Raw genomic sequence first — 22,757 nt, 5'->3', positions numbered from 1 at the left:
GCGCCATCCGATGTCGGCGTATGGTCCCCTATATACTCCCTACCCTCGTGACAAGTGGGATCTGTGGTTTGTGCTTTATTGTTATTGGTGTCTGAAAATGAAACTTCAGAATAATATCAGGTACTTGTGTATTATCACAACGCCCCCGATATTAAGTCGCACGATTTTTCATCGCATTGCATGCCATCGCATGCAATACACCCGATGCGATGCGAGCCCCCTATACGATGTTAAATTTTATAAGCACCCTAATGGGTGCTTACAATGTTAAAGGCACCCCCACGCCACCCCCCAGTATGAACGTGAACCCGAAGCGTGGCGAGCGGCGGCGGTACACGTCCTCCGACCTTTTCATACCCCCACTATACACGTCGGCGCGGAGTTGATTGTATATAGTGGGGCAAGCCACCGAGCAATCCTGGCATTCAAAATCCCGACGCCGAAATCCCGACAAGGGGGGGGGGGGGGGGGGTTATGGGTGGAGTGGTGTTACTACTGTGGGTGGAGTGGTGTTACCCCTGTGGGTGGAGTGTTGTTACTACTGTGGGTGGAGTGTTGTTACCACTGTGGGTGGAGTGTTGTTACCACTGTGGGTGGAATGTTGTTACCACTGTGGGTGGAGTGTTGTTACCACTGTGGGTGGAGTGGTGTTACTACTGTGGGTGGAGTGGTGTTACCACTGTGGGTGGAGTGGTGTTGCCATTTGGGCAGGGACGTGATATAGAGTAAGTGTTGGTATTAGGCACTGAAGGATTCCGATTGTGAAGATTATTTAATCCGTACTATTAATGTTACATTGTAATAGCCAATAATGTGCAATAGGGAATTCATCCTAATATTCCGATTACAGGTGTGTATGATGTATGAATGGAAGCCAACCATGTGTGTACCTAGCAAACCTAAACTTATCTGGGACTCTTGCCAGCATCGTCCGTGATGGTGTGTGTGTGTATGGGGGGAATAAAAAAGTCACCAATCATCTTGCATGTACAGACGGAGGATAATGTTGCTGATGAGGCACGGGTGTGGCGGCATGGTGCGTACACACTGGGTGACATTCTAGACTGTTGGGAGAATCCCTTCTTGGACATATATGTTTATATATAAGAACATATATGACAATAAGGACACCGGGAACACAATGACACTTTGTTACTGATCTATAAGTGACGCATTCAGCAGGTGAACGCCCGGCCGCAGCTAATGACCGGACAGCGGCGATGTCGTGTCTGGGTGGAACGTTGCAGGATGCACTAATCTTCATTTTCGCCCCTTTCTCCTCAGTCACTAATGGAAATGTATTTTGTTTAATGGCTCTGAAATCCTGTTTGTAATTAGATGTGGGAATTGGTCCTACTTCGTAACAGATGATACTGGAATAATAATATGAGAGCTGATACACTGAGACCTCCGCGCTCCGAAATCTGCATCATTTCTCATTTTATTGACATGACAGAGAACAAAGAGGAATAAAAATATTCTTACATGGGAAGACGCGACACACGGATATTTATATTTGTGGGTATTGCCGTACATGCGTGTGTGTGTGTGTGTGTATATTATATATCTAGTACTTCTGCTATTAAAAATGGTGTTTTGTTCTTTAGTGGGAACCAAATATCTTATCATGCATCTATATTCTCTCTGGGCTTAAGTTATAAATGGATATGTAAATACATGTAGCACCTTCCCTGCAGGACACAGTGATTTGTGAAATAGACCCACTGATTTGAACTGTACATTTTGGATAAGCTGTTATCCATGTCAACTATTGGATCTAACAGGTTGTAAGACTTGGCAAGGCATTTCAGTATTGGCAGGGAAGGAATTTTCGGTGAATATAAAGTCACTGGGTTTTTTATATTAAGCATACTCACCATCTTTAATTGATTACCCAAGGCCTTGAATTCTTTGAAGGCTAACGGACCTAAGGTTGTCCTGTAAGAGGACTCTAAGTGTAGGAGGCACCTCCTTAAAAATTCCATTGCTGGTTGGAAATCAGTATTAAAATTAAAGACACAAAATTGTTCCCCTGATGAAGTCTGTGTAAGACGAAACGCGTCGGGACGTTACTGTACATCGTGTCTTTAATATCTTTTTGAAAATAAAGTGATTGGAAAAACTACCCTGAGTGCTTCACTGGAGATCGGACCACCATATTTATGGACTTATATTAATCTGGGCGCCATTCCACAACTGGGTGTTATATATACAGTATATATATATATATATATATATATATATATATATATATATATATATATATATATATATATATACAGTATATATATATATATATATATATATATATATATATATATATATATATATTAGAGGGCAGGTACATTACGGTGGCAGAACTTCCAGGTACTGAGCCCAGGTGCAAAAATATAATACCGCCCCCGCCCCCTCCCCCTACACCCCAGCCCAAGATCACAATATGTAACATGGCAGTGGGTGAAAGAGAGAGGCAGTGGGTGAGAGAGGGGGAGGCAATGGAGTCACAGACTGAGAGTTATATAGTGGGAGGAGCAGTGTCCCCCAGCAGCACAGAGTATATCAGGAGATGAGGGATGTGTCAGTGAGGACAGGTCTGCATGTGACTGGGGCAGTGACATGATGTGAGGAGGGGAATGGGGGCAGCAGGAAGCCACAGCCTGAAAGTTATATAGTGTGAGGAGCAGGGTTCCCAGCAGCACAGAGTATATCAGGAGATGAGTGATGTGTCAGTGAGGATAGGGCTGCATGTGACAGGGGCAATGACATGATGTGAGGAGGTTAATGGGGGCAGCAGGAAGCCACAGACTGAGAGTTATATAGTGGGAATTGCAGGGTCCCCAGCAGCACAACGTAGTGATAGGAGGCTTCTATCATACCGAAGAATAAACATTAAGATGACATATGCACTGCATATTTGTAATATAACAAGTAATGTTGGCCTTCGCGGCCCTAGAAACGATATCCCTAAAGTGCACTTAAATCCTGTATAGTCAAATATCATTAAAGAGTTCAGACCTCAGAATTTAGACAAATCATACTAAACTGGCTGATTACGTTTATGTCTAAAAAGAACACGGTTGTTAAATGAGCTGTGCCCTTCCAGTGTGTGTGGTCCATTGTGTTGTTTTTAAATTATTTTTATTGTGGAGATTATTTAGGAAACTAAATCATTTGCCTACCAACATTCAAAGCCCTGCATGACCAGCGCCCAATGTACAGTATCTGCAGCAACTTCTGATTCCTTGCTGTCCCTCTCGATTGCTGCAATCAATAGATGAAGGGCTGTTTGCAGCACCTACAGGCTCCCTGAATTCATCTGGGGGTTGAGCTTTTAGTCATTCGTCTCAGACTCCATGGAGCTCACTAAAAATACAGACAAATATGTATATATGTGTGTGTGTGTGTGTTATTCTCTTTCCTGTTGAGCTGGTTTTAGAGGCTTTTTTTTTTTTTTTTTTAGTCCTTTTGGGAGACATTGTTGTATAAGTGACATAATTATTATTATGATGTTGGTAAGATTGTATAAGAGGAAGATACATTGTGTCACACAACGCAATCATGTTCCTCGATAGGACTTCCCTCAAATTGAGAATTAATGAAATCCCCCGGTTTCAACAATTGCTTCCACTTAACCCCATCACTAGCAGAGATGCTGGCGATAGTTCTTATTACGCCCAATTCGATGTCCTGCGACACACGGCTCTAGTATAGTAACATCTATACAATATGTCCAGTGACGTTCACACGTTCCCATGTGACTGTAATAGGCACAAGCAGGTGGTCCCAGGTGGTGGAATCCCACAGTTGCTGTGTATGAGTGAGTGTGAAATCATTGGTCCTTTATACATCACTGAAACATTACATTTACAGAGTTCTGCAGCTCTGGCATCTGTAATTCACATGGGTTTGATACGAAATCCCGGCGTTCAAAATCCTGACGCCGAAATCCCGACAAGGGGGGGGGGGGGGGTATGGGTTTTATGGACACCCATAGTGGGAGAAAGTGTTGGGACTTCGGTTGTCGGGATTTTGAACGCCGGGATTATAACTGCTTCACATTCACATTTTTGAGAATAAGCAAATGTAATGTTCCCAGCAGCCGTGTTACAGTATATCCAGCCTGTGCGCCTCTGCGGTTGGGAACAGCCTGACACACATTGACCAAATGACTCCTTTGTGTGTTTAAAGATGTCAAAACAGAAAGTGAAAGCAATTTTTGCAGGGACAGTGATCGGTTTCAAACTTTTTGGATATGGAGAGAGGGAGCTGTGAAGATAGATTGGAGGTAGGAGCAGATAAGGACTTGGGGTGGGGTGGAGAGTTTGTGGGCTAAAAACAGCTCGAAGCGAAAATAAAAGCGGTCACAGACCAAAATGAAATAACACTGCAGAAGTCGTCATTTTGACGTGCTTTATATAAAATAGAACATATTTGTAGCTTTTCCCCTGCGCTGTATTTCCCGTCTCTGCGCTCTGCGTACGATTGTGTGTTACTGCTTATGTGGCCGTTCTCAGTTCTCCTGTTATATTTAGAATCACATAAAAGTTGATAGAACATATGTTGTGGAGAGTGCAGGATACCCTCCGTCTGTAATTAATAACTGTAGGCCCAGCATGGTCACACTGCACCGGTCACAGCGCCCTGCTAGGTGTATTTAATTGGATAAATGGCCATATGGTGCATAGAAGGCAATGGGGGGAGTGAAGGTCATATTGCAGAGTGCAGGCAGAGATGAGCTGCTCTATAGCTGTAGTGATGTCCCTGGCACGGTCACTCCGGGGCGCGGGGGCTGTGTGACCTGTAGCTGTATGTCACATGGCACCCCCGTCACTAGTGGCCTGGGTCTCTATAACTAGGGTCAGGAGCCGCATCACTGACATCTGGGCCCTATACACAGGCAAGGTGTGGGGGCTCACACCTTGCATTGGTACAGGAGGAAAATGTTGGAGTGAGAGAGTGCCACTGCGCTACCTCCAATATGGCCTCTCAGGGGATGAGGCTTCATCCTCTAACCAAGATGGCTGCCAGTACTATAACTGCACATGTGTGGCTCCATCCAGTTACTGTGTATGAGTGACCTGTGTAGACTATGGTTCCAGCACCTGCACCATTACCGCATCCAAGAGACTGAACCCTGTCCTGCTACATGCTCACGAATCGGTGTAACAGTGAGTACGGCTGTATTATCACATGCTCCATAAGCCACACAGCCTGGTTAGGGCAAAGTGAACATGTCTTGGGTTGAATCACATTGGTTGGAACATTAGGACACTGTTAACGTTTGCTCCCATGTGGGGCGACTGACTTATTATTAAGGTGTGATATGTAGTTTAGTGAGGGATGTGTTTGTTACTGTTGGTTATCTGTAATCGGATCTCCCTGCTCAGTGTCTGTCCTGAGGCTTTCCCTCCCACCCTTGGTAGGTTTGGAGTTTTTCTGTTTGTGGCGGTGTGAATGGCTTGGTGCACCTCCTAGCTGACTCACTACACCAACGCACTGTCACTGCTCTCGCTGTACCCTCGTTCTGTCATTGCACTCGCTGCAATCTCGTAATGTCACTGCACCATCATACTATAACTGCAATTACTGCGCTCCCTGCGCCATCCCTGCGCTCGCTGCGCCGTCCCTGCGCTGGCTGCACCGTCCCTGCGCTCGCTGCGCCGCCCCTGCGCTCGCTGCGCCGTCACTGCGCTGGCTGCACTGTCCCGGCCCTCCCTGTACCGTCACTGCAGTCACATCATTCCACTCTTTGTAACAAGTTCCTCCAATCTGCTATTATTTCGGGGAGGGCATATTTGTCATTGTGTGTAATTTGCACGTACCTCGCGGAAGGAAAGGCCAGGGGAGTTAGGCCGGGAACACAGCTGTACTGGCGGCAGAACTAATTGCCTCTCCATCCTCAACCTCATTTATCTTCATTTCTTCCCAATTATACCAAATTATCAATAGTCTCTGTTGCATCAGAGTCTTAATCCCCTTTATTCAGACTGCATTAGGCAGTGGCAGATGAATTCTTGGAGGGAGCTGGACCGCGCAGCTACGGATTGCCACCTCTGGCAGATGGCGCGGCTCACAAGGAATGTGACACAACGTTTGGAATGTGTCACCGGCCGTCGGAATGAGGATTCAAGCTGTCAAGATTTTTTTCAAAACATAACCGAGGTGGCTCTCGCTCAGGTCACGCGGATGCGGGAATTACGCGGAGTGCGCGATGGGCAGCGAAAGGCGAGCTAGAGGCCCTGGCATTTTAGGGAGGGCTTGTCACTCAGCCAATATGGCGGCAATAGAACCAATCTGTCATTTCCTGTAACCCAGGCCTGGCCAACCTGTGGCTCTCCAGATGTTGTGAAACTACAAATCCCACCATGCCTTGCCACAGTTTTGCTATAAGGGAGTGTTAAAACTGTGGCTAGGCATGCTGGGATTTGTAGTTTCACAAACATCTGGAAAGTCACAGGTTGGCCTGTCCTGCTGTAACCATTTGGTTATGCAAAATAATGTCTGGAGTATTCTATGCAGAGATGATTGCAGCAGCGGGGGATGGGTCATTGGGTCGACACATAAAAAAGGTTGACATGACCTAAAGGCTGTAACAGCAAAAGGTTGAAATGGAAATCGGTCTACATGAGTATTTCACTTAATGTAATTTGATGTCTACGTCGACATAGGTTGACATGTACCGTGTATCAGTGTACTGCGTCCGCTCGCCATGCTTCTAGACACTGTTGATCTAATGACCACATATCCAGCAGCAGGTGGGTTATCCATTACCACAGCCACATGTACCACAGCAATGTATGAGTGGCTGAGAGGAGTCTATGTACTAAGCCAGGCATGTTGTGAAACTACAAGTCCCATCATGCCTTGCCACAGTTTTGCTATTAGGGAATGATAAAACTATGGCAAGGCATGCTGGGATGTGTAGTTTCACAACAGCCCGACGGTCACATGTTTGGCCATGTCTGTACTAAGCCTTGGCGAGAGATAAATTGGTTCCTAATGGTCATGTGACAGGCACCAATCATTCCACTATCTGTGAGTCTGTCATGTAGCTTAGTGGGGGAACGTCCTGCAGTATGCACATATAGACCCACAATGCTTCCTCATTCCGTAGCCCTTGACAACCATCCGGAGATCGCTGTATGTACGGATAATGGAGGTCCTTCTGATTCCTCCTCACCATTGCGAATACGTGATTTGCCCATAACGCGGCTGCCCGGGATGGGCCGCTGATGTTACTGGATGTTCGCTTCCCGCCCTCTTCACGTACCAAGGCGCCGCATATCCAAGTCACCGGAGAATGAGTTTGATTTGCGCATGGCTTCGATATCATTCAGTGGTTGACGACCATCGAAAGATTTTGTCCACACACGCAAGTGCGAATGAATCACTGATGACAATCCACTCACAGATCCACGCGCACTTCCCGGATCATTGGAAGGTTTTCCCAGTCTGCCGCAGAGACCGGCTGGCGCTGACAATATATCTGCACCGTGTTTCGCTAATCACCCTCGCACATGCGCAATGCATACGGAACACAATGCGCAGTCATTCGATAATCGCATGATTTGGGAATTTACTTGTTAGCGATCCGAGGTGAGTTACAGTCTCAGTGTGCGATGATCCTAAATGACTGGGGACTTGCAGAATTACCGTATATACCCGAGTATAAGCCCCCCCCCCCCCGCTTATACTCGAGTGAGGGTCCCACTTGAGTCAATACGTTTTCCCAGTTTTTTTGTTGTAAAATTAGGTGCCTCGGCTTATATTCGGGTCGCTGCGGCATAAGCGTATCCGTGCTACCACTGCTGCATTACCGCACCTGCTCTGCCGCTGCGGCATAACCGTATCCATGCTACCACTGTTGCGTTACCGTACCTGCTCTGCCGCTGCTGCATTACTGTACCTGCTCTGCCGCTGCTGCATTACCGTACCTGCTCTGCCGCTGCTGCATTACTGTACCTGCTCTGCCGCTGCTGCATTACCGTACCTGCTCTGCCGCTGCTGCATTACTGTACCTGTTCTGCTGCTGCATTACTGTACCTGTTCTGCTGCTGCATTACCGTACCTGCTGCTGCTGCATTACCGTACCTGTTCTGCCGCTGCTGCATTGCCGTACCTGCTCTGCCGCTGCTGCATTACCGTACCTGCTCTGCTGCTGCATTACCGTACCTGTTCTGACGCTGCTGCACTACTGTACCTTTTCTGCCGCTGTTGCATTACCGTACCTGCTCTGCTGCTGCTGCATTACCGTGCCTGCTCTGCTGCTGCATTACCGTACCTGTTCTGCTGCATTACCGTACCTGTTCTGCCACTGCTGCACTACCGTACCTGTACTCCTGCTGCTGCATTACTGTACCTGCTCTGCTGCATTACCGTACCTGTTCTGCCACTGCTGCACTACCGTACCTGTACTCCTGCTGCTGCATTACTGTACCTGCTCTGCTGCATTACCGTACCTGCTCTGCCGCTGCATTACCGTACCTGTTCTGCCGCTGCTGCATTACCGCACCTGTTCTGCCGCTGCTGCATTACCGCACCTGTTCTGCTGCATTACTGTACCTGCTCTGCTGCACTACCGTACCTGTTCTGCCTCTGCTGCACTACCATACCTGTTCTGCCGCTGCTGCACTACCATACCTGTTCTGCCGCTGCTGCATTACCGTACCTGTTCTGCCGCTGCTGCATTACCTTACCTGTTCTGCCGCTGCTGCATTACCATACCTGTTCTGCCGCTGCTGCATTACCGTACCTGCTCTGCCGCTGTTGCATTACCGTACATGTTCTGCCGCTGCTGCATTACCGTACCTGTTCTGCCTCTGCTGCATTACTGCACCTGCTCTGCTGCATTACTGCACCTGCTCTGCTGCATTACCGTACCTGTTCTGCTGCATTACCGTACCTGCTCTGCCGCTGCTGCATTACTGTACCTGCTCTGCCGCTGCTGCATTACCGTACCTGCTCTGCCGCTGCTGCATTACTGTATGTTTTCTGCTGCATTACTGTACCTGTTCTGCTGCTGCTGCATTACCGTACCTGCTGCTGCTGCATTACCGTACCTGTTCTGCCGCTGCTGCATTACCGTACCTGTTCTGCTGCTGCTGCATTACCGTACCTGCTCTGCTGCTGCATTACTGTACCTGCTCTGCTGCTGCTGCATTACCGTACCTGCTTTGCTGCTGCATTACCGTACCTGCTCTGCCGCTGCTGCATTACCGTACCTGCTCTGCCGCTGCTGCATTACCGTACCTGCTCTGCCGCTGCTGCATTACCGTACCTGCTCTGCCGCTGCTGTATTACCGTACCTGCTCTGCCGCTGCTGCATTACTTTACCTGTTCTGCTGCTACATTACCGTACCTGTTCTGCCGCTGCTGCATTACCGTACCTGCTGCTGCTGCATTACCGTACCTGTTCTGCCGCTCCTAAATTACCGTGTCTGTTCTGCCGCTGTTGCATTGCTGTACCTGTTCTGCCGCTGCTGCATTACCGTACCTGTTCTGCCGCTGCTGCATTACCGTACCTGTTCTGCTGCTGCATTACCGTACCTGTTCTGCTGCTGCTGCATTACCGTACCTGCTCTGCTGCTGCATTACCGTACCTGCTCTGCCGCTGCTGCATTACCGTACCTGCTCTGCCGCTGCTGCATTACCGTACCTGCTCTGCCGCTGCTGCATTACCGTACCTGTTCTGCCGCTGCTGCATTACCGTACCTGTTCTGCTGCTGCATTACCGTACCTGTTCTGCTGCTGCGGCATTGCCCCATCTGTGCATTGCAGCGATAGAAGCAACCGCACCTAAATTAGGTCCTTTGTCATTACTGGGGGTCATTCTGTTTTGCCCGGTAAGCTGCAAAGCTAGCAGCATACCGAGCACTAGAGATGCACCCGCCCCCCATACCCACACCCCCCTTTCCCAGCTGCAAGTTTTCCCTTATTAACATGAGAGGGGATATGTAACGAAGACGCACCCCCTCGCATGTCTCCGCTGTAGGAGAAATTATTCAGCGGGCATCAACCATCAAATGACTTCTCCTAGATTTGTCATAAAAGTCAGTGGGAACCGAGCGCCAGGACAAAGACGGGGCCGGCCCCCAGCAAACACCATCCCGCTTGTGTAGCCATTTGCAAAGGGGAACTGCACATTTATTTATAGTTTCTTATATAGTGCAGGAAATTCTGTTGCACTTTACAATAGGAAACAGTGATAAAACAAACTGGGCAGTAACAAACCGACATAGAGGTAGGAGGGCCCTGCTCGCATGCACATAGTATACCATGCGCAGTCCCACAAACATCAAGACGTGAGCCGAACTCGCAGGACTGCCAGTGAATCAGAATGACCCCCTAAGTTAAAAAATAAACTAAAAAACCTGGTAATAAAATAAATGTGACAGGATTCAGCAAATGACGTGCCGGAATTCTGTGTAAAGTTGGAAGAATGTGGCGGAATATTTGTATAAGCCGCACACGTTCGACATCTGACACTGCAGAAAGAAGTAAAACCCAGACATTGGGGACGTTTGTGATTCTCGCCCTAATTGCGCTGTAAAAACTGTGCACTTAAACTTTGGCCTCTGAGCCCCAATGAGAATTGTGTCCAACATAAGGAAACCATGCTAGACTAATAGTGGGGCGTGGAGCCATTAGTCCGATCATGTCAGGGCTGACACTCGCCCTCCGCCACGTTGGGAGCATGAAAGGCGTTTTGTCCTGGAGCCGCAGGAAACCTCCCTACAGGTGCTAAACTTCCGGAACTTTACATTTGTTTTCTGCCAGGTCCTGTTCCATACTTGGATAGCCCCTCCCCCCTCCACCTAAAGTTTGGGCCGGCGCTCATATATTCTGCTTTTCATTACATAATTATTAAAAGATTACTTCACCTAAGCAGTGACAGACATATTTTTTAAGTATGACTGACTGATGGACAGATTGGGAATTGCAGAATTAATGGGCGCATTTCAATGCGTTGGCAGCACTGAGCGCGGTAATTACATCCACTGAACCACTTGATACATTTTTGGAACCGGCCCAATAAAACCATCACTGAAGCTTTTGACACTTTAACCTGCTTTAAATCATGGTTTCCTCCAACCGCAGAGCCGTCTGTGTGATGGGAGCTGGCTGCTGAGGATTCACTTTATAAGAAGTTACTCTGTATTTTACCACGTGTAATCATTCTGACGTTCTGCTGCAAATGGCGTCTGTTCAGAGAGGCGATTGCAGAACGGGTCCTGAGGGTACTGTCGGACAATATGGCGGAACAAGCAGCCGTCCGCGTGCGTTCACTGAGGGCTGTGTATGAAGGTATCTCATCGGTGTGCTGTAAAAGTGTAGCCACAAATAATTACTTTCAATGGGTATAATGTACCGTGTGTGACATATCTACTGCAAACCCTGGCGTGGTCCATACTGAGGTGTTGGCGGAATAGTGGGAGCTTGCATGGAGTTGGGTGTAGGAGGTCCTAGGTGACTATCGATGTCCCTTCTGGGGAGGAGGATTATTGGATCAGATAGCGGTAGAGGCAGAGCATTGCGTCAACTTTCCTGCTCTGGTGACCGTTGATGATATTTTGTACTTGTGCGCTGTTTGCCCTTTTTGTGGACATCTGGATTGTAGAGATTACATCCAGGATTGAGGGGTTGGCATGCCTGTTTGGGGTAAATATACTAAGAATCGCGTCTGTAGTGAACGTTTTACACTCATTTTCAGACTTCCTGAGCAGCGATAGTCTGATTTCTTCCAATCTGATCCATTACTGCCAATCATTGGGCGCTGACTTAATCACGCGCTGATTGGCTGAGAGCGGTCTCAGTCTTAGCCAATCAGTGCTGTAGTAAAGAGAACCACATGGCGTAGACATGCGCTTCACCCTGAGGAATTCCATGCCCAGGGTGACCAGACTAGGGCAGGTTATGGTGATGGTAGGGGGATCCCGTGATGTCTCCTTTTCATGGCATTACCTCTTGGCTGGTTTAGCCCAGTGCTGGTTTCTGGGAAAAAGGAACATTTTGTATCATCAAGGGCAGCGTACCTGCTAATGTCCAGCGCATACGTGTTATTCTGTATCCCCTGAGGCAGCGTTCCTGCTAATGTCCAGCGCATACACGTTATTCTGTATCCCCTGAGGCAGCGTTCCTGCTAACGTCCAGCACATACACATTATTCTGTATCCCCTGAGGCAGCATTCCTGCTAATGTCCAGCACATACACCTTATTCTGTATCCCCTGGGGGCAGCGTTCCTGCTAACGTCCAGCACATACACATTATTCTGTATCCCCTGAGGCAGCGTTCCTGCTAACGTCCAGCACATATACATTATTCTGTATCCCCTGGGGGCAGCGTTCCTGCTAACGTCCAGCACATACACATTATTCTGTATCCCCTGAGGCAGCATTCCTGCTAATGTCCAGCACATACACCTTATTCTGTATCCCCTGGGGGCAGCGTTCCTGCTAACGTCCAGCACATACACATTATTCTGTATCCCCTGAGGCAGCGTTCCTGCTAACGTCCAGCACATATACATTATTCTGTATCCCCTGGGGGCAGCGTTCCTGCTAATGTCCAGCACATACACATTATTCTGTATCCCCTGAGGCAGCGTTCCTGCTAATGTCCAGCACATACACCTTATTCTGTATCTCCTGGGGCAGCATTCCTGCTAACGTCCAGCACATACACATTATTCTGTATCCCCTGGGGGCAGCGTTCCTGCTAATGTCCAGCACATACACATTATTCTGTATCCCCTGAGGCAGCGTTCCTGCTAACGTCCAGCACATACACATTATTCTGTATCCCCTGAGGCAGCGTTCCTGCTAATGTCCAGCACATACACATTATTCTGTATCCCCTGAGGCAGCGTTCCTGCTAACGTCCAGCACATACACGTTATTCTGTATCCCCTGAGGCAGCGTTCCTGCTAACGTCCAGCACATATACATTATTCTGTATCCCCTGGGGGCAGCGTTCCTGCTAACGTCCAGCACATACACATTATTCTGTATCCCCTGAGGCAGCGTTCCTGCTAACGTCCAGCACATATACATTATTCTGTATCCCCTGGGGGCAGCGTTCCTGCTAATGTCCAGCACATACACATTATTCTGTATCCCCTGAGGCAGCGTTCCTGCTAACGTCTAGCACATACACATTATTCTGTATCCCCTGAGGCAGCGTTCCTGCTAATGTCCAGCACATACACATTATTCTGTATCCCCTGAGGCAGCGTTCCTGCTAATGTCCAGCGCATACACGTTATTCTGTATCCCCTGAGGCAGCGTTCCTGCTAACGTCCAGCACATATACATTATTCTGTATCCCCTGGGGGCAGCGTTCCTGCTAACGTCCAGCACATACACATTATTCTGTATCCCCTGAGGCAGCGTTCCTGCTAACGTCCAGCACATATACATTATTCTGTATCCCCTGGGGGCAGCGTTCCTGCTAATGTCCAGCACATACACATTATTCTGTATCCCCTGAGGCAGCGTTCCTGCTAACGTCCAGCACATATACATTATTCTGTATCCCCTGGGGGCAGCGTTCCTGCTAATGTCCAGCACATACACATTATTCTGTATCCCCTGAGGCAGCGTTCCTGCTAATGTCCAGCACATACACCTTATTCTGTATCTCCTGGGGCAGCATTCCTGCTAATGTCCAGCACATACACATTATTCTGTATCCCCTGAGGCAGCGTTCCTGCTAACGTCCAGCACATACACATTATTCTGTATCCCCTGAGGCAGCGTTCCTGCTAATGTCCAGCACATATACCTTATTCTGTATCTCCTGGGGCAGCATTCCTGCTAACGTCCAGCACATACACATTATTCTGTATCCCCTGAGGCAGCGTTCCTGCTAACGTCCAGCACATATACATTATTCTGTATCCCCTGGGGCAGCGTTCCTGCTAACGTCCAGCACATACACATTATTCTGTATCCCCTGAGGCAGCGTTCCTGCTAACGTCCAGCACATACATGTTGTTCTGTATCCCCTGAGGCAGCATTCCTGCTAACATCTAGCTCACAGGTCTTCAACCTGTGGCCCTCCAGATGTTGTGGAACTACATGTCAAAGCATGCCCGGAGGTTTTTTGGCATGCTCTTATAGGAAAAAATGTGGCAATGCATGTTGGAACATGTAGTTTCACAACATCTGGAGGGCCACAGGTTGAAGACCCACTCTAGCACATACACATTATTCTGTATCCCCTGGGGCAGCGTTCCTGCTAATGTCCAGCACATACACATTATTCTGTATCCCCTGGGGGCAGCGTTCCTGCTAACGTCCAGCAAATACATTCTGTATCCCCTGGGGCAGCGTTCCTGTTTATGTCCAGCACATACACATTATTCTGTATCCCAGGGTGCAGCGCTCCTGCTTATGTCCAGCACATACTGTACACATTATTCTGTATCCCAGGGTGCAGCGCTCCTGCTAATGTCCAGCACATACACATTCTTCACATCTAGCACATACTGTACATGTTATTTTGTCTCTTCGGGGGCAGTGTACCTGCTACTGTCCAGCACATACACATTCTGTATACCTGGGGCAGCGCTCCTGCTAACGACCGGCACATAACGTTATTCTGGATTCCTGGGGGCAGTGTACCTGCTAACGTCCAGCGCATACGTGTTATTCTGTATCCCCAAGGTACGATTTCTGATAATGTCCAGCACATATACATTATTCTGTATCCCCAGGGGGGCAGTGCTCCTGCTAATGTCCAGCACATACACGTTATTCTGTATCCCCGGGGGGGGGGGGGGGGGCAGTGCTCCTGCTAATGTCCAGTACATACACGTTATTCTGTATCCCCGGGGGGGCAGTGCTCCTGCTAGCGTCCAGCACATATTCTGTATCCCCGGGGTAGGGTTCCTGCTAATGTCCAGCATCCCCGGAAGTGCAGCAGCCTCATATTCTCTGCTACTCTGGGAAACACTTGCTCTATACTGCAGAGAACACTGAATTTTAATTGCGAGCTATATATTGAAATGAGCGCGGCCTCCGCTGCCTTCTGTACGAATCTTCCAGGCTATTAAGCTCTTCTAAATATTCCCTGCATCTGTCCAACCATACATCTCCGCTGTCAGGTAACATATGGGCAGTAAATAGTGTTGCTACAATAACAGATAATAACAAAAGCTCGGCAGACAAGAGTCACCTTCATTGCGTTTCCCTCCCGTGATTTATGGACTGAACTGACAAATACCAGAGAATCCTGTGGTTTTAGGGTGGAAAATAAATCTGTTTGTTACTAGGTTCCAGAGTGACAATAGGAGACTTCCCTGTTGTTCTACAGAGACTCTACCTGCCTATAAGGAGGCCAGCCTCGCTATGGCTGCTGTGTCAGCTACTATCCAGAGCAGTCTATCAATCATGTGTCCTAATGGGCCCCGGCTGGTTATATTGTATCATATACCCTAAGAATGGTTATAGAGTATCCCGGCACCCGCGTGACTGGTTATGGAGTATCCCGGCACCCGCGTGACTGGTTATAGAGTATCCCGGCACCCGCGTGACTGGTTATAGAGTATCCCGGCACCCGCGTGACTGGTTATAGAGTATCCCGGCACCCGCGTGACTGGTTATAGAGTATCCCGGCACCCGCGTGACTGGTTATAGAGTATCCCGGCACCCGCGTGACTGGTTATGGAGTATCCCGGCACCCGCGTGACTGGTTATGGAGTATCCCGGCACCCGCGTGACTGGTTATAGAGTATCCCGGCACCCACGTGACTGGTTATAGAGTATCCCGGCACCCGCGTGACTGGTTATGGAGTATCCCGGCACCCGCGTGACTGGTTATAGAGTATCCCGGCACCCACGTGACTGGTTATAGAGTATCCCGGCACCCGCGTGACTGGTTATAGAGTATCCCGGCACCCGCGTGACTGGTTATGGAGTATCCCGGCACCCGCGTGACCGGTTATAGAGTATCCCGGTTATATAGTATCCCGGCATCTGAGTGACAGGTTATAGAGTATCCCGGCATCTGAGTGACCGGATATATAGTATACCGGCATCTGAGTGACCTGTTATATAGTATCCCGGAACCCGAGTGACGGGTTATAGAGTATCCCGGCATCTGAGTGACGGGTTATAGAGTATCCCGGCACCCGGGTGACGGGTTATAGAGTATCTTGGCACCGAGGTGACGGGTTATATAGTATCCCGGAACCCGAGTGACGGGTTATAGAGTATCCCGGGACCCGAGTGACGGGTTATAGAGTATCCCGGGACCCGAGTGACGGGTTATAGAGTATCCCGGGACCCGAGTGACGGGTTATAGAGTATCCCGGGACCCGAGTGACGGGTTATAGAGTATCCCGGCACCCGAGTGACTGGTTATATATAGTATACCGGCATCTGAGTGACCTGTTATAGAGTATCCCGGCACCGAGGTGACGGGTTATAGAGTATCCCGGCACCCGGGTGACTGGTTATAGAGTATCCCGGCACCCGGGTGATGGGTTATAGAGTATCCCGTGACCGATTATATACTGGTAGTATCCTGGCATTTGAGTGACCGGTTATATAGTATCCCAGTATCTCTCTGCACATGTTACATCTGCCCCAGTGCAGCATAGTTGTGCCCATGTTGAGAACAAATTTGTCCTGCAATTAAGCCTGAATTAGGCCCAATGTATCCCACCCTGTAGGATCTGATATACCATAGGGCAGGGATGGGGATCCTTCGACCCTCCAGCTGTTGTAGAACCATGCATCCCAGCATGCCCTGCTACAGTTTTAGCATGGCCAAATAGCAAAGCTGTAGCAGGGCATGCTGGGATGTGTAGTTCAACAACAGCTGGAGGGCCGAAGGTTCCCCATCCCCGCCATAGGAAGAGATAGGGCATAGCATCTTGCAGATTCAGACTCGGACAATATATAAGGTTTGTATGAAGCTCAGTACAGATGTGAGAAATGGTAAACCGCCACTGCCTATGTTAGAGCTATATGAATAAATGGCATTTGGAAGCCAGATTGCCCAGGGGTGCAGATTAGGGGACAGATGTATGTTACTACAGAACTGTAGGCTTATTAAGAACAGTCCTTGTAAACCAGCTCCTCGTAGACAACTCCATCAGCAGATGAGCTACGGGTTATTGATTAACTAATGGCTCCGTTTGCCAAGCTTTCAGCATCGCCATCACTTCATTCCTTAGTCATCTGGAAACGTTGTGTCCTCTCCGCCGCGCAGCGTTCGTTATCCCAGCAAGATATTCTGTTTACATAATCATTTATAATTTGGTTTCCTCTTAATGCTTGACCCTAGACAAGGTGCAGCGCAGGCCCCGTAGCTGGTAGCAGGGTGAGATTTGGTGACACCATGTGATCAATTGAGGCGGCCGACGCTGTGTTTATTCTCTGACTCTCCTGTTTTTTTTAACCATTCCACTCTGGGAGAAAGCGACATTTACACTATGTAGACGTTTAACGTTAAATGACAGCGCCCCCGGCTCACGTTTGATCGCCACCAAAGTCTCGCCAGCTGCAATTATGCGATAGATGTATATTATATTACAATGATATGGTATTAATATTATATTATGTATCGTATAATAATAATATTGTAATACGATAGACGTATTATTATACAATGGCATATTTCTGCGGGCGCAGAACGTAGAGACCGCACGCCAAGTACAGTAGCAAGGGCTCGTTTCTCCTGACGGAGCGGAAACCGGTAATGAACGCGCTGCTTGACATTGGGTTTATTGCATGAGTGCTGTAAACACTGGTTATATATTCACTGGGAGACAGGTGCTGGAGATGATCGCGGAATTTGTTTTAATTAAGTAACCGCAAATGCGCGGCCGTGTCAGTTCTTAAATCACAAATGTGTTTTCCATTTTAAATAATGGCAGAAAGTGGACCTGTTAGGCCTAATAAATGCATTTGCTGACGCTGCGGGCTGTGTATGTTAATGTTCTCCCTGGTTTGTGCTGGAGGAGCGGACGTCTGCTGCGGATTATTAGGCCGTAAAGCCAAACTAACCATCCTATTAGAGTCTGTCCATGCGACCAGCAGAAGCCAAGTGCTAGCATAGCCTACTCTGCCTCTTCCCAATACAGAGTAACCCTGCACATCGTATTTTACAACTACTAGAATACTTGCTCAGTCTCTCCCCTTACAGGTTAAATTGTACAAGGATTCATATGTGTAGACCAGTGGTTCCTAAACGTCTGAATTTCTCAGTGAAAGCGTTTACCCTAGGGGTGCACTGGAGGCTACAGGTGAATTAATGGTTCCATTGTGGTAAAAGTGTCCCTTCCTCTTAAACTTTCAGGTGGAAGTGAATCGTCGTGGGATAAGGAGAAGCTCCAGTCTCCCATCACCACCAGTGGCTCCCAGCATGGACTAGGACACGTCACTTTGTCCGGACAGTCCGGGATCGGAAGTTCACATCCCCTGAGTCCCCTCCAACAGAACCACATCCTGGCTAACAGTACGTATTGAGGACGAGACTGCTAGGGTCCAGTATACGGCTGCTGGGGCCATGTCAGGAGTATAATGGACACAATGTGGCAGATGTGATAAAGTACCGGGCTGGATTTGAAAATTGACAGTTAGGGACTAGTTGACTGGTATATTATCTCTCCACTTTATAACTTTTCAAGATTAGTAGGTACTTGTTTCCTAGCACGGCGCCCATTGGGTCCCATCGCATACCTTAACTTAAGGTATGCGATGGGACCCGACCAACCCAATTTCGGGCTTTTTTTTAATATTTCCCGACAAATGTAAAATCGGGTACATCGCATGCCATTATAATGGCATGCGATGCGACCGACCCAATTTTACATTGTAAGCATTGTATGTAATGTTAAATTCCTATGTAAAATCGGGTCCATCGCATGCCATTATAATGGCATACAATGCAACCAATGCGATGGACCCGATTTTACATAGGAACCAATGTTAAATGGCCCCCCATACCCAATTTTTGATTGTAAACCCACCCTGATGGGTAATTTCTATGTCAAATGCCCCCCCCCCCCCCCCCATTGTTAACGCCACTCCACGATGTGGATCGTTAACATTGGGGGGGCATAGAATGAAAAATGGGGTCTGCGGGCATTTAACATTGGGGCCAATGTGAAATCGGGTCTCAGGGACCATTTAACATTGGTTCCAATGTAAAAAATCGGGTCGGTTGGGTCAATCGCATCGCATGCAATTTGGTTGCATGCAATGCGATTTGCCCGATTTTTACAACCTGATTGCATACAATTAAAATCGGTGGCGCCGTGCTAGGAAACAAGTCCCGATTAGTACATTTGCCACAATGGGTCCTGAAGAAGACCACTGGAGCTCCGACTCCGCTGTTATCATAGGGGGAATGTCACCTTTTATTACTGTATATATGTAACTATAGGTAAAAACCCATTGGCCACATCAGTAACATTCTGTAAGTATAGGTACTGTATATCCTATATGGGATCTGGTGACATCACTGGGATGTGAGGCAGCAGCTGTAAGTATAGGTATAGCCTCTATGGGAGCTGGTGATGTCACTGGGATGTGAGGCAGCGGCTGTATGTATAGGTATTGCCTATATGGGAACTGGTGACATCACTGGGATGTGAGGCAGCGGCTGTTAGTATAGTTATAGCCTCTATGGGAACTGGTGACATCACTGGGATGTGAGGCAGCGGCTGTTAGTATAGGTATAGCCTCTATGGGAGCTGGTGATGTCACTGGGATGTAAGGCAGCGGCTGTAAGTATCTGTATAGCATATATGGGAACTGGTGACATCACTGGGATGTGAGGCAGCGGCTGTTAGTATAGTTATAGCCTATATGGGAGCTGGTGACATCACTGGGATGTGAGGCAGTGGCTGTAAGTGTAGGTATAGCTTATGTGGGAACTGGTGACATCACTGGGATGTGAGGCAGCAGCTGTAAGTATCTGTATAGCATATATGGGAACTGGTGACATCACTGGGATGTGAGGCAGCGGCTGTAAGTATCTGTATAGCATATATGGGAACTGGTGACATCACTGGGATGTGAGGCAGCGGCTTTATGTATAGGTATTGCCTATATGGGAACTGGTGACATCACTGGGATGTGAGGCAGTGGCTGTTAGTATAGTTATAGCCTTTATGGGAACTGGTGACATCACTGGGATGTGAGGCAGCAGCTGTATGTATAGGTATTGCCTATATGGGAACTGGTGACATCACTGGGATGTGAGGCAGCGGCTGTAAGTATAGGTATTGCCTATATGGGAACTGGTGACATCACTGGGATGTGAGGCAGCGGCTGTAAGTATAGGTATAGTTTATGTGGGAACTGGTGATATCACTGGGATGTGAGGCCTATATGGGAACTGGTGACATCACTGGGATGTGAGGCCTATATGGGAACTGGTGACATCACTGGGATGTGAGGCAGCGGCTGTATGTATAGGTATAGCTTATGTGGGAACTTGTGGCATCACTGGGATGTGAGGCCTATATGGGAACTGGTGACATCACTGATATGTGAGGCAGCGGCTGTAAGTATAGGTATAGCCTATATGGGAACTGGTGACATCACTGGGATGTGAGGCAGCGGCTGTAAGCATAGGTATAGTTTATGTGGGAACTGGTAATGTCACTGGGATATGAGGCCTATATGGGAACTGGTGACATCACTAGGATGTGAGGCCTATATGGGAACTGGTGACATCACTGGGATGTGAGGCAGCGGCTGTATGTATAGGTATAGCTTAAGTGGGAACTTGTGACATCACTGGGATGTGAGGCCTATATGGGAACTTGTGACATCACTGGGATGTGAAGCAGCGGCAGTAAGTATAGGTTTAGCCTATATGGGAACTGTACGGTGTAAATCAGCTAAGATGGTGTTAGCCTCATCTTCTTGGTGTAAAATAGAATTATTATGTTAACATTTTTTTACCCTCTTAATTAATTATAGTTTTAATTATTTTGCTATTGCGTGCCAGAGAAAATAATGTCTAAATGAGAATCTGGAAGAATGAAAATGATGACGGGAAAACGGATCGTTTTAGCGAGCCCAAAGCAATGACATCTAATTGTCCTGAAATCATATTTAATATTAGGCTAGATTGTTGTATAATTCATTGTAAAATTATAGTGGGGAAGTACATCATAAAATAAAAAGAAGTCTATGATTAATTCATTAATTTATGTAGCCGGCATAAAATAAGAAATGTCGTCCAAAATTCATTTTAGCCCAGAATGAAATGATTTGGAGCAGGCGAGGCGGCCGTATATATTGCAGATATACTGTGGATTTATCTGGGGGTAATTACAATATATGAGGAGTCAGGGCTCCGAGTGATCAAATAATGTTTCTGTCATTGTTTTATGTGCGCGACTCGATGAGAGGTCAACATGGTTTTTATTAATTGAAAAGTTGTAGACATAACACATGGACTGAAATCCAGCTTTATGTGTCATAGATTAAGTTACAGCGCTGGCTCAGGCGGTCAAGTAAATGGGGCTTATTCTTCTCCGTAATTATTATTTTTTTTTTAAAAAGACATTGTCGTTACAGGAAAGAAACATGCGGAAAGTTTTTTTATTTTTTTCATGTGTGTGTTTATTTCGTGTGTGAGCATAGGCATCAATAATCTCTCCTCGTCGTCCTCTGTCTCACCGACAGCCTAGTGCAGCCATATGTTCATGAATGACCGCTGGGTTTTGAATGTGCAAGTGTAGGCTACTGGAGAGGGATCAGAAGGATCCCTCCATGAAAGAAAAATGTGATAATGTTGCCTATAGGTTACCATGGGTAACACCACTGGAGAATTAGCCATAGATGGGAGCATTTGGAGTTGTATACAGACAAATCCTATATACTGACTGCAATATTAAGCTTAACCCTTAGAGTGCCAACGTCTGTGACAGATGTTCAAAATAGCAGCTAAAAATGCCAGCGTCACTCACGTTTGTTATATAAATTCAAATAAAAGATGTGTAGAAAAAAGATTATATTTCCTATATAAGGTAAAGGTTACAGTCATTATAAGGTTTGCTTTGCAATTTTCACACCCAATTTTGACAAATTCACTTGGCACTCAAAGAGTTAAAAAATATTCAGTATCAGTTGGGCATAATTTATACAATGATTGACCCTTCTCACCTTCCCCTGCCCCATACACGCTTTTCACCCTATCATGGCACCCGTATTTCACTTCCCCCTCTTTTGATCCTATACACCCTATTCTCCTATTCTTTCTGCCATGTTCCTGTACACTTTCTTTTTTCCTGACTTTATACACCCCTTCTCACCTACCTCCCACCCTTCTCACCTACCTCCCACCCTTAGAGCATTACCGTGTACATGTACTTACCATACCCAGAAGATTCCATTCTTCCCTTCCCCATACCCACACCTTGTATTTCATGTCCTCCTATTCTAATATGTTACCCCCTCCTGTTTTCTTCCTGCCCTGACCTTCTTACCTGCACCTCCTGCTCTAACCTTACACACGCCTCTCTCATATCCTCTTACTCTGATTTTACTGCTGATTCTTGCTGATACTATGATTTCCCTACGTATTACTCTCCTGCTGTGACGCGGTACTGCTGATTCTTGCTGATACTATGATTTCCCTACGTATTACTATCCTGATGTGACCCGGTACTGCTCATTCTCGCTTTCTTCCTGCCCTGCACCTTTAATACTCCATTCTCACCTTTTCCTTCTCCTGACTCTATATAACCCCATTTGACATCATCCTGCTCTATACACCCTTTTATCCTTC

At 47.4% G+C, this 22,757-nt stretch overlaps 1 protein-coding gene across 4 annotated transcripts in view; it reads left to right on the top strand.

The window, feature by feature from the left end:
* Positions 1-22,757, top strand: part of DACH2 (dachshund family transcription factor 2) — a 316,195-nt gene that overhangs the window by 220,998 nt on the left and 72,440 nt on the right. For all 4 annotated transcript variants that reach the window (XM_083160364.1, XM_083160363.1, XM_083160362.1 and 1 more), the window contains one exon: positions 18,306-18,464. In XM_083160364.1, coding sequence (XP_083016490.1) covers positions 18,306-18,464 — 159 coding nt within the window. The remainder of the gene's footprint in view (positions 1-18,305; positions 18,465-22,757) is intronic.

This window comes from Crinia signifera, chromosome 9 (assembly GCF_055691185.1).
Source record: "Crinia signifera chromosome 9, ASM5569118v1, whole genome shotgun sequence".
In the NCBI taxonomy this organism is placed as follows: domain Eukaryota; kingdom Metazoa; phylum Chordata; class Amphibia; order Anura; family Myobatrachidae; genus Crinia; species Crinia signifera.
Note: the sequence above shows the minus strand (reverse complement) of the source record. Positions and strands in the feature narration are given on the sequence as shown.